We start from the raw sequence: 12,845 nt of genomic DNA on the forward strand, positions 1-12,845 counted from the left end.
CAGCTGGGGGAGTCAGGTGAGGCGGTGCCAGCCTGGAGCACTGCAGGACCCCAAACTTCCAGCCTCCCTCCTGCTCTGCCAGCTGCGCTGTGGCCCAGTGACAGCACCAAGCACAGCGCCAGGAGGACAAGCAGCTGCAGGGACATCCCCAGGCCCGGGCTCCTACCCCACTCATCCTCACTGGCTCATTGAGAAGTCTGCTTAGGTGGAGATGCATCTCCAAAGAATAAAACATGTTTCTTTAGACTGAGCAGCACTTGCTAAGTTTCAGTTGATCCAGACTTTTACTTTGTTTTCCTGCTAAAGAGCAGGTGATTGTTGGGAGAAAACTCAGGTGAGTCACAGACCAAATAAAGCCGCGTTTTCTCTGCACATCTAAGCTGAGTTAACTTTGGGAGCTCCAGTGCAGGCATTCCGCCCCCCGAGACCCCACGTTGGGAAGCCTTCACTCAAACTCACGTCCCGAGCGGCGTCGCGGTCGGCCCCGCGCAGCAACATCACCCTCACCACCTCGCTGTGGCCCATCTGAGACGCGATCCACAGCGGCGCCGTCCCGTCCTGCGGCGAGAGGACACGCTTGGACCAGCAGATCATATAGCATTCACATAGCATCAAGTTAACACCCGGAAAGAGCTCCCCGCTGACAAATGAGGGGGGTGATGTCAACCCAGTTACATAGACTGGCCTTTGGAACTGCCTAGACTGCTTGGCTAATTGCCAGTATTCGTTTTTTGTTTTTGGAGGGGTTTTTTTTGGCTGATAAAACAGACATTTTATGGCAGGACCTTTTGCCACAGGGTGTGGGGCGGGGCTTTTTGGAAAGCAGTGTGGGAAGCAGTTGCATTGCACACCCAGATGTGACAAACCCAGAAAGGAGAAGCCAGCCTGTCTATTTCCCCAGAGATTCTGTTTGCTTTGCTGGTGGGTTCACACACACACACCCAGCTTATGGGGAGCCCTTCATTCCCACAGAAGAGGGGGTAGCTTCCTTTGAGGTGGGCTTGGAGGGTCCGAGAACTCAAGACATTTCTCCCACTCCTTTATTTTGGTGTCCAGAATTCACCACAGCCACATCATTTTTAGGGACTTTAATTTTATGCAGAATGTGATATTGTGTCTTCTGGAAGGTGCTGCACACTAGCTAGCTATAGCAGGATGACGTTTTGGGTAATACTTCCTGTGGGTTATTCCCCCAAGACCCTTTTCCCATGAACACTAGGCCACGAGGCTGAGATGTATTGCTCTAGAGAAGAAAAGGTGAAACACCCATGGGTCAGGGAAGGATGTGACAGTAGGGTGATTCCTGCTGGACAGAAAGTAAAATAGAAAACCCTTGTAGTGCTGGAAGTGCTGGAGAGGAGGAGGTCAGTGAGAGTCCATGTTTTCCTCCCCGTCTGGGGTGAATCTGTGTTGGGTGAGCCAGGGGTGGTAGAAACACACAGACAAATTATTGGGAACTCCGAATGGGGAAAGATTTTCTCCTGTTACTGGGAAGACAGAAAGTCCCTTACAGAAGCTCCGCTCTTGGCTAGTGCATGAGACAGAGAAGAGAAACGACTGGGAGTTGTCTGGGCCAGTGGACCTGAGACATGCCCCAATACCCCAGTCCACATCCGCTAGGCATCTAGGCACCCAGGAGTCCCTGCCTGCCTGTGGGGAATTGGAAGTGCGTGTAAATAATGGCCTGGAGTAAGACTGGGGTTGGGAAAATAAGGCCACAGAACATCACGGTTTCATGAACAGAGACGATGGCAGGGCCGACCTATGGTGGGACCAGCTGCATCTCCAGGGTACCAGTGCAGGGTGCTCAGGGACCAGAGAAGCTGGAGAAGCCAGCACAAGGAGGAAACACAAGTATCCTCAAGCTCACCCCAGTGCCAGGTGACAGTCTGACCTCTGAGAACTTAGGCCACTTTGTAGAGAAGGGCGGGAGGAGGGAGGATTGTCCAGAGCTGACTAAACTTAACCTCTGAGGTAATTAAGGTAATACAGCCCAAAAGACCGTTTTAGTCAGACATGACTGAATGATTGATTCATCAGTGGAAATGAGGGCTGAAGAGCACGATGATTCAGTTATTATAGGGTACAACGTTTCATGTTTTGCTGGAGTATAGAATTTCAACCACAGTCTATTAGCCACAGCAGGCGCAGGGTTATTGCCCACTGCTGTCCCAGCAAAGGGACAGAGGACAAAGACATTTGAACAAGGTGGTGGGTGATGGCAAATCAGGAGGCTAGAAGGATCTAAGGGCGCTGAGGGGCGGCAGGAGCACACTGGCACCTCTGTGTCTCGGGAGACTTTTGGGGAAGAGAAGCTAAAACAAGGGATGCAAAAAGGCTGAAAACGCCCTTGCCTTACTTCGTCCTTTTACAAGGGCCTCTGAGACATACTCTTCAATTTGAATATTATTTATCATTAGCAGTGTCAATACATAATACCTTAATTTGTATTTTAGTTTATGAAGCGCTTCTATATTCATTATTTAATTTGATTCTCCCCATTCAGGAGAATCATTCATTCATTCAAGCACCCAGCAATTATTAAGCATCTTCCTCATCTCAGGTAGAGTATTGAAAATAAGACATGGTCCCTGTTCTCAAAGGAACTCAGTCTAGTGGAGAAATGACATGGAAATTTCAGTATGATTGCAGTGCTCCAACAAAGGAAGGACAAAAATGCTCCAAATGAACAGGAGAGGGGGTCTCTTACTGCGTGGGAGTTACAGGGTTTGTTTCACAGATGGGGTGGTATCTGAGCTGCGTCTTGGAGGGGGGTGGAGAGGGGAAAGGGTGTTTCACGTAGAAGGAAGAACATGTAGAGTCACAGTGGCTCAGACAGGCGTGGTTGGTTCAGGCAGGGTGGGAGATCCAGCTGGCTGCAGCCCAAGGGGTGTGGGTGCGTCCCCAGGAAGGGTTTTCCCGGCTCAGGTGCTGATGCACTGCTCCCTCCTTAACCGCGCTGGGTTCATGTGTTCTACGTCACTATCACCACCAGAGGGCAGCCAAAGAAAGGCAGCCAGCAGCCTGTTGGCTGTGCTTTCCAAGGGCTTGTTTTCAGTAAAATTCTACTACTTGACACTAATAGGTAGAAAAGTGCTGAGAGGTGCTATATCAGGGACAACTATTAATATCATAACAGTAATGCTAATGCTCAAATATTATCACCTTAATTGCAATAGTTACAGTAGTTGGAAAAAGAAGTCACCACTTCTTGGTTATGAGACCTTAGGCAAATTACTCTGTATCTCAGTGTCCCCCTTCCACAAAAATATTAGCCTCACAGAGATATTCGTGAATGAGAGAAGATATAGGAAGGTGCTGAGACAAGGACTGGCTAACAGGTGCTTAGAAAATGGTAACTGACCTGAATATTATTTATCACGAGAAACAGCAAGTACCTTAATTTGTACTTTTGTTTGCAAAGCACTTCCATATGCATTATTTAATTTGATTCTTCCAGTTTCCCCATGAGATAACTAATTGAGCAGGAAGGAACTATTGGTAAAATGAGATTTGGGGGACACCCGTGTATTTCATTACTGGTGATTACTTCTCCAAGTCTGGTTTTGAACTCCGGGAGTTGAATGTGAGCTAGAGCATTATTGTCCCATCAAATTATTTATCAGTTGGTTATCTAGTTTATGAATAGGAGAGGTTTGCCTCTTTTGTGCACCTCAATTTCTGTTTTCTCTTATTTTTTCCTTCTACTATCATGGTTAGAATCTTCGTTGTGAAGAAAACGTCATAATGAAAATGATAGACATTTTGCTCTTTTTTATAGTTTTGGAGAAAACTGGAGTAGAATAAAACATTTAAAATATTTATATAAGTTTCTGAATATTTCTTGACTAAAAAAATAGTTTTAAAATATATTAAATTGAATAAATCACCATGAAATAAAAGTTACAACCTTCCCAGCACTTTTTTTTTTAAAGGAAATAGAACATTAGATTCATGGGATTATGATAGCTGCCATTTACTATTTGTGTGCATACCGAGTGGAAAGAATTTAGATTTATTTTGCATACCAAGTGATGAAAAGAAGACTGATGAGTGAAAGCTACCAGAGACTTTGGCTCAATGTAAGAAAGAAATGATAATGAGGGCTGGTTAAAAACTAACAAGGCTGATAAGATGGTAATGAGATCCCCACACCTGGGAATCAACAGTGGCTGCTCACCACCTCTCAGGACGGTTAGAGAAAGGACTCAAATACCTATTGAATGGTTAAACAGGTGACTTTTGCATTTCCTTCCAACTCTGTTATTCCTTCATTGCATTTGAGACACTATTTTCAAGTATCCTCTAATATACTTTTATAGCTAGATCACAGTGTGAGGTGGAATATATGACATGACTTGTATTAAAGACTAAATCTTACATGGCCTTATTTAGGCTCCTAAAGATTATTCAGAAAAAAAGAATTAGAACCATTCTTTTTCATGGGGATAAGTATATTAAGTGGCTCTAGCTCTTTGCTTCTGCTTCCTTCTAGTTCTCACACTTAGGCTACTTCACCTGCAGGCTCCAGCCAGATAGAACATCTTGGCTCCAATTCTATTCTGAGTTGGGGACTCAAGAGATATAAGGAACTTAACTGGTAGCAGAGGGGGTTCAATATTAAGACAACTTTGTTACCAACCCTACCCTGACCTGGAGCCCACATCTCATTACTGTGTCCTGGCTTGGTGTCCCCGGTCCAGCAAATGGGTCTGTAAAAGGTGCCTGTACTGCCCACAATCTGACCCCATTCTGCCCAGCCACAGGTGATCAGACCAAGGATGGGCAGGCCTGGTCTGCAAAGACAAGCCGTAACAATGACATGGCTAACCCAAGAGTCTGGTAGTCCGACATTATACATTTGGGGAGCCACATACAAGATAAGGAAGCAGAACAAGCTTCCCCCACCCAAAACAAAGGAGTGGGAGACAGAAAGAGGCAAAAAGGCACTTTGAGATGACAGAGACCACATGGCTCACAAGAGAAAGAGTACAGCCTTGATTTCTGAAGGGTTTTCTGTTCCAGTGAGGCCTTATGGAACAGAAATAATGGCAATATCTAACATTTACTAAGCAGTTGGTGCATGTCAGCTACTGCATTAAGGATTTTGCAGGGATGATGTCATTCTCACAACACCCCTGTACAAAGGTACCATTGTTATCTTGGTTTTACAGATGAAAAATACAGAGATTCAGGGACAGTTAACGACTTGTTCAAGGTCATGCAGTTAATAAGTGAACGGGGACTGTGTTTCATTTCCTTAAGATAGCCACATCCCTGTAACAACCGAGCAGCTCCCCTCTTCACCCCTATCCTGGGTCTGGCTCCCTAGCTGGCTCTTACAGTCTTCCTAGGACTGGTGTCCTGCCCATGAGCCTGGCCCTACACCTGAGCCTGTTCTAGTTTCAGTCACTGGTTACTATGTATTGCAGCCTTCCGGACCTCAATGGCCCTCTTCCCAAGCCACAGGGTGTCTTCTGGAGTCAAGACACCTTTTCTGAGTGCCGACCATGTGCAGAAGGAATGCAAGCAGGGCCTTCTTATTGCTGTCTGTTCCCATTTCCAAGCCCTCAGGATATGGCACCAATCTGTAGGCTCTACTTTCTCCCATTGCCGACTATGGGTTCACCCCTTCCAAGCTTGCAACCTGGGAGAACTGTTACTATCTGGGTCCCAGCATCTCTGCATACAAGTCCAAACCAAGGATTCTGTTAGAGAAGGCACTTTATGAGATGGCCTTTCTGTCAGGCTTCAAAGAAATACTGATTAGCACATTAAAAGGACTAGCTAGAGATGAACGATGATAGGCCAATCTCAACTCTGGGTAAATAGGGTCAGACCTTTACCACTCTATAAAAGTATTATTTAATAAGGTGGTTAAGTTGAGTTGAGAAAAGTATATATCAAAGCAGTTTGTTCATAGAAAAACAGAATAAATAGCCAACTCAGCGAGTAATTAAAAAAGTTTGCTTCGTTAAGACATCATGACTCATGCATTCTTTTTTCTAACACGTTAACTGACTTTTGATTAAGTGGGTATAGAAATAAATCTTAAGCCTTGCCATTTTTGTTTTATTTGGAACCTATAAAGAGTTCAAAGTTTAATAATAATTTCTAAGTATCTATTACATCTAAAAGTGAAGGTCTTCCAGGGTATTCCTAAGATCCTGCTCTCACTTTCTCTAGGAAATGTTTGACTCTATATGCATCTTTAAAGAAAATAATATTGGGTTAAATGCTGAATGTAAACTAACATTGACAAATTATCATTGACAAATATTTCAATATTGTATTTTTGGCAAAAAATATTAGTGTTGTGTAGAAAGACAATTACATCTTTCACCCTTAAAAAAAGGTTTGACTCATATCAACTCTACTTGGTCAGGACACATATATAGAAATGAACATGAGTTTTTAGACTGGCTATGGGTTTCAGTGATCTGTGTGGCTCTTAACCTCTTTATCTAGGACAACTTAAAAGGAAAATTTTTTCCAATATTAAAATCAAGGCTTAGTCTTTCCAAAGTCTTCCTGTGGCTTGCTTTGCAATTATGATTCCTTCTCACAAAAATTCTAAGAAGGTTTTCAGTTAGTTCGTCAGTGATAGAGTTACAAGGAAAAGTCATTTCTATGATGGCACAGATTCCCTGCAGCCCAGATCAAATGTCAGCTGAATAATTTCAGTGCAATTTCATTAACATCTTGTTACAGTGTGCCGTAAAATGTCAGGACTCCATACAATGGCAATGCAAAAATTATAAATCAGATTTATCTTAAAATATTCAGAAATTAAACCAGGCAAATATTGTCCTTATTTTGTAAATTCAACAATTTTCTGACAATGACTCAGTGTGTCAGCTGAGATTTCAGAATAAAACATTGGTTTCCAAGTGCCCTGCCTAAACAACATTCTACCACGCACAGGCCATTTCAATGGAAACTTTTAATTAGACTTCTTTTTTTTAAACCTCCTCATAACTTGTGACAAAATCAGGCAGGACTGATAAACATCACTTTGCCATATTTAGAACACTACTTGTTTTCTTAGAATGGAATTAAATATGCAGAATTTACCCTTTTAGAGACTACAGAACTTGTATTAGTCTGATCTAGCTACTATAGAAAACCTTTTATTTATAAGTTCATGGCAGGTAATAAAAAGATTATGGTTTTTACAGGTACAGTGGGTATCTGTGGGATACAGAGGGTACAGTGGGGTTAGTATACTCTATAAAAAGGAAAAATTCCATCACTTTCCCACCCAAAACAATTCTTATGTTATGAAACACTCTGCTGCTGCTGTTGCTGAATAACAATCTTTAAAGAGCTGAGCTCGCAATTGCATTAGATGCAATCTTTGGAAGGGCATGTCACTTGCTTTGGCCTGAGGGCGGAGTCTTCCCACTCCCAGACTAGGTCATTCACTTTGACCAGGTTATCCTCACTCCTGAGGAATGAAAAACACTGGTGTATTGTGGCTACCACTATAATGTTGGTGCACTCTTTTAACTTCTTGGTTTCAACATCATCACATGACTTAGTTTAGGTTTAAATGGACACAATCAATGCAACCTTTGAAATATAATCTCTTCTATCAACTTGTTTTTTTCACAAAACCTTAGGCATATGAATAATATAATTTATTTTATAAATAGATTTGTGAAAGTGCTAGAAATAATTTTAGAGGGTTGTACAGAGAGAGAGAAAGAGAGAGACAGAATTGATAATCTTTATAATCTCTAATTTCTAAATTCACAGTGGTACTCTCAATAATGGCCTCCAACTCAAATTTAGTAAAAAATTCTTTTTACTATTTTTAATAAAATAAAGGCTCTTATTCAGAATCAATCAACAATTTTAAAATAAGGACCAATAAGAAAATATTAAACTCTTATCCCCAAACTCTGACAGCTATGGAAAAGCAACTTTTGTAAAAGCTTCCTTTCCCACGAGTATTCCTAGAGCCATTTAAATCTAAGAATATCTTTAAAACTCTAAAAATATAATCTTACATTCATAGCAGTGTCTGGCACATGATAAGTGCTCAAGAAATGCTGATTGAACATTGAATAAAACAATTAACAAAAATTTGGGAGCTTAAAGAGATCATCAGCATCATCTTGCCCAACTTTCTAAATTCCAGATGAAGGAAGAGAGGTCCAGAGAGGTTGATTCACTTGTTTAAAACCACACAGCTAGTTATTAGCAGAGCTGCATCTACAACTTAGAATTCCTAACCTCAAGCCCACTTTTCCCAAAGGCTCTTTCTTCTTTTACGCACTTTTTTATTTTATGCACTTGGACTTCTAAAGATTGAAGAAGCCTGTGGCCAAGAGCTCAGACCAACCTTAAGGTTCCCATAGCTATTCTTTACATGTACATACAGGTGTTCTCAAAGCAGGTCACTTACCAGAAAAAAATTTTTCTGGTAAGTGACCTACTCAGAGGAATCTGTCTGCGTGTCATTTATTGGTAAGAAGTCAGCTTGACTTTTCTAGAAAACTACCTTTAAGTAATGTTACTTTAATCTGAAATGTCTTGTTAAAAACAAATTAATAGTGCAGAAATAGTTCCTGTAGAAGAGAAGCTAATTAGAATGCCTTACATTTGGATGGTTCTTCACCATTTATAAAGTGCGGCCAGTATTACCTTGCAGTTCTGTTCCTTTAAAGTAATTGATTTGCCAGATGCTAGCTTGCTGTTGGTAAACAAAGTCTCAATAGCATCGTAATTGTGAGAGATGAAGGTGCGGAACCTACGAATGACTCCAGTGGGTTCCTCTTTGGCTTGGTGGAAGAAGTGGGGTTAAGAGATAAGGCAGCATATCAAAGCTACCTGACACGCCTCTATTTACCTATGTCCCAGGCTAGCTACTCTCATTACCTGAGTGCAGCCATAATTTATTTGAACAGGAGGTGGCAGAGTGTATACTTGACCTCAGACACCAAACACCCAGGTTTTAAAAATAGTAAGTGGTGATGTCAGCCTGATTTCAGGTGAGTCCAAAGCAAAGAACAGGAGAAACCCTAATGAAAGATTAACTGTCGTTGCAAAAGCAAGAGGGTTTAAAGACGCCCCGAGCTGACTCGGTAGGAGCTGCTGCAGGACAGACAGCAGGCCCTCCCTGCCCACTTCTCTGCGGATATTACCTGCCGTGGCTGGTTGACTTTGGCTCCTGAAGACAATAACAATCGAATGACATCCAAGTAACCACCTTGGGCAGCGAGGAAGAGTGCAGTGGCTCCATCCTGAGAGATAGCAAATTGAAAGTATTAAAAAATCATCTTTCACATTTATTTTAAAAGAAATTACATTTTAAAAAATACTTAACATCTAATACAATTTTCCATTTCCATGCCCCCCCTTTTTTTTCTCATACATGGTTAGTGTTTTATTCTTTGAAGAATGATTCTAAAACATCACACTAAGTCAGGCTGAAAGGTAAGTTTAAAATAGGCAGTTTATAAGGATAAGTTATAATGTATGTGACTGTCCACTCTACAAAATCTTGGTCCTGGAGCTTATGATACATCTAGTTGTAGCATCCAGTTTCTCCAAATATCTAGTCACCATTTTTCTCTTGTCTGAATAGACTTCTTCTTAGCTGCTTTCTACTTTTGTTGTATGATCTGAGTCCATCCCCTTTTTAATTAGATTTAAAAATACATACATTTAATACAATTTTCTATTTCAATTCTTTTGTCAATGAAGAGCTAAGTGTTAGTTCAAAACAAACAATAAATAAAGTCTATGAATAAAAACTAAAGAAATCCTCAAACCTATTTTGTGTGCTTTTATAAAACAGGAGTAAAAAGTGTCCTTTAAATTAGATCTTCCCTATTCCTTCCTCGTTCTTGCCCCCTTACCCACATCCCCCCAACATGCAGTTTCTCCAAGCTTTAAAACACAGAATACTTTCAGAATAATGTCCCTAGTGAGAATATTCATAAACTCGCTTCCTGCCAGCCCAGCAGACACCCATAACACCTATAGAGGCAACTAAGCAATCCTGAGAAAAAGCCCAAAGCAAATGCGTGTTTCCAATTTTCGTTAGTTTTCTTTTTATCTGGGTGTCTACATTTTCTGGTTATTTCTTTTTTCTTGAAGACGTGCCATTGGGTAATTTCAACAATACATGGGTCAGTTGAGGGTGTGCATCCTCCCCAGCTGTTCACTTCACGCAAACAGCATTCACAGAACACGGTGAGCCTCATTACTTTTAGACCACAGTGGAAAACCCAAGCACATCCCCATGGAAAACACCCAGCCAACCCAGATAATTACCACCCTCCCATCAGGAACAGTAACCACAAGTTAAAATACAAAGCACCTTTCCCTGCAAGTCCAACCACGTGGAGGGTGCTGGATTTCCAGTGGGTGTCAGCTGAGCTGCCAGATTTTCCTCAAGGCAATCATTAAAAAATTAAGCAGCCTGTACAGGTTTTTAAGCAGCTGTTTGATATAGGGATGAAATTTACAGCTGCTGCTGACTGTGTTGCCGCAGAAAGTCTCCCATGCCCTTAGCAGCTGATAACTCTTAGGAAGTTTCTAAAATGGATATCTATACATTGGATTTTTTTACTGTGCATTGTCAATTTCTGTTACTAGAAGTTTTCAGGGATCATTGACAGGGATTTGCCATATTTTACTTGTTTTTAATGGAAACATTTACATTGGACTGTTTGGGTAAGGGTAAACAAAAGACTTAACAGAAAATCTAAGTTCTGGTGCAAGAAATTTCTTGAGTCACCTTGTAACAGAGAGGAATTTATTATGGGAATGGGCTCTCCCCAAACTCTACATTTCTAAGATTATGTACCATCCCAATGAGCCTTATGGAAGAATATTATCTAACAGTACAAATTCTGTACCCACCGTCAGTTTGGATTGCTGATACTAATGGAAATGCTATAAAAGTCACCACTGATTTTCCTTTTCTAAAGACTTGGGTTTTTCCTATTCAACCTACACGTGCTCTCAGATACAGCCAAATAAATAGCCAGAGCTGTAGACCTGTGTTTCTTAGACTTGGACACATGTCAGACCACCTGTTGCCCAAACTGGGCCCTAAGACTGCAGCTTAGTTGGTCTGGGGTGGGTCTAGGAGGTGGTACTTTTTAAGGCTCTCTAGGTGATCCTAAAGGGCAGCCAGAGATGAGAATCACTCCTTTAGAACATTGTCAAGTAGTTCAGTCATTCGACTGGGAATGCCGCAGGATCAAAGAACGTTACAGATTTTGAAGTACAAAGGGCAAGACTGGTTGCTATGTACTTCAAAGAGGTCTATGATTTGTCAGACTTAATCGTGTAAACTCTGGAAAGGGTGTTCAAATGGAAAAGTTCACACCTACACATCTCATTACTTGTCTATGAAAGTATATAGTTCCCTATGCATATGAACTAAGTGTCTAGTGGTAGGATAGCCTAAAATATGGTTCCTAGATAACTGGAAACAGGATTCTGCCACTCCTGTCAATGATACTCTGTCAAGTCATTTCAACTCCCCATATTTTATTTTTTCTTACATAACCAGAATCGCATTTGGCATAAATCCCATGGAATTACAATGACAATCAATGAAAAGAGCACTTGGGAAATGTGCTAATTGCCATTTAGCTGCAGACCCAGGCTCAAAAGGTCACTGGTGGGCATGTATTTCACAGGTCTTTATCCACCTAACCTCATTTCTCTTCCAAATAACTTGATTTCACCCTTTTTTGCTCTTCCTCCCAAATATCTCTACAACAGAATTTATTTTGGTTTTTAGCAAGTCCACATGCTGGGCTTGTCATGCTATGAATAAGTATGTATCACATGATTTTTGATTATTTTAATTGCAGAGGCATATGAACTCTTTCATGTGCAAGAGATTTCAAAAGGCAGAACAAAGATGGGTAAATAAGACAGTGGTTTCTACACAGAAAAAAAATCATCTGGTTAACCATTATTGCTTCTCCTTGATGTTTAAAATTAAGGTCCTATTGTTCATTAAAATAGTTTTGAAACTGGCACTTCTAGCATTCGAATTCAGATTGCGAAGGTATGTGTGATGAGGGGATAAGCATGTGTCTACCTAAGGTCCCCTTAAAACACACTCACATAAAGCTGGTCGTGGATGTTGGCTCCATGCTTCAGCAAGGTATCCACCACTCGCATGTGCCCATACTGACTGGCAGCCAACAGGGCAGTGCCCCCGTCCTGTGGACATGCAAAGTGTAAACACATCAGAAAGTGCAGGCACAAACATTACCAAACAGATGCTCCTCACATAGTGAGAACTTTGGAAAAGAATTTCGCTATAGATAACCACAAACTCACTTTTCCTCTTTTATCCCTTTTACTTTTTCCTTATAATCATGATGGGCATTTAAGGACACCATTCTGTTGTACACTTGGATGACTTGCTTGAGATATATTACAGCTGTTTGACTAAGTTATCATGATTAATTTAGAAATTTCCCATGTCTACTAGACTTATCAAGGAGATCATGTCTTAAGTTATATAAATGTCTAATCACTATGTTGTACACCTGAAACTAATATAATATTGCATGTCAACTGTAATTGTAAAATACCACAATAAAAAAATAGAAATTTCCCATGTCAAATGCAGAATCATCTATTTGTCTCTCAATCAAGAAAACAGAGAACAGAAAGTCTGGACCAATCAGTTCTGAAGTGGAATGACCTGCATAGCCTCTTGTGGCTTCTGGCCAGAGACCCTCATGACAAACACTGGCTTCTCCCTGCAGTTCCACCCTGTTGCAGGGCTCTGAGATGAAGGTGCTTTTATGGGGTAACCCTCTGGGGCCACTGCCTTCATGGACAAGATCTGCATCCATTAA

General features: G+C 41.3%; 1 protein-coding gene across 5 annotated transcripts in view; it reads right to left on the reverse strand.

Moving 5' to 3' along the window:
• ANKRD29 (ankyrin repeat domain 29) overlaps positions 1-12,845 on the reverse strand; it is a 50,743-nt gene that overhangs the window by 16,317 nt on the left and 21,581 nt on the right. For all 5 annotated transcript variants that reach the window (XM_019653849.1, XM_019653848.1, XM_019653847.1 and 2 more), the window contains 3 exons: positions 12,100-12,198; positions 9,150-9,248; positions 460-558 (listed from right to left, as the gene is read on the reverse strand). In XM_019653849.1, coding sequence (XP_019509394.1) covers positions 460-558; positions 9,150-9,248; positions 12,100-12,198 — 297 coding nt within the window. The remainder of the gene's footprint in view (positions 1-459; positions 559-9,149; positions 9,249-12,099; positions 12,199-12,845) is intronic.

Source organism: Hipposideros armiger, unplaced genomic scaffold, assembly GCF_001890085.2.
Source record: "Hipposideros armiger isolate ML-2016 unplaced genomic scaffold, ASM189008v1 scaffold_209, whole genome shotgun sequence".
NCBI classification, from domain to species: Eukaryota; Metazoa; Chordata; class Mammalia; order Chiroptera; family Hipposideridae; genus Hipposideros; species Hipposideros armiger.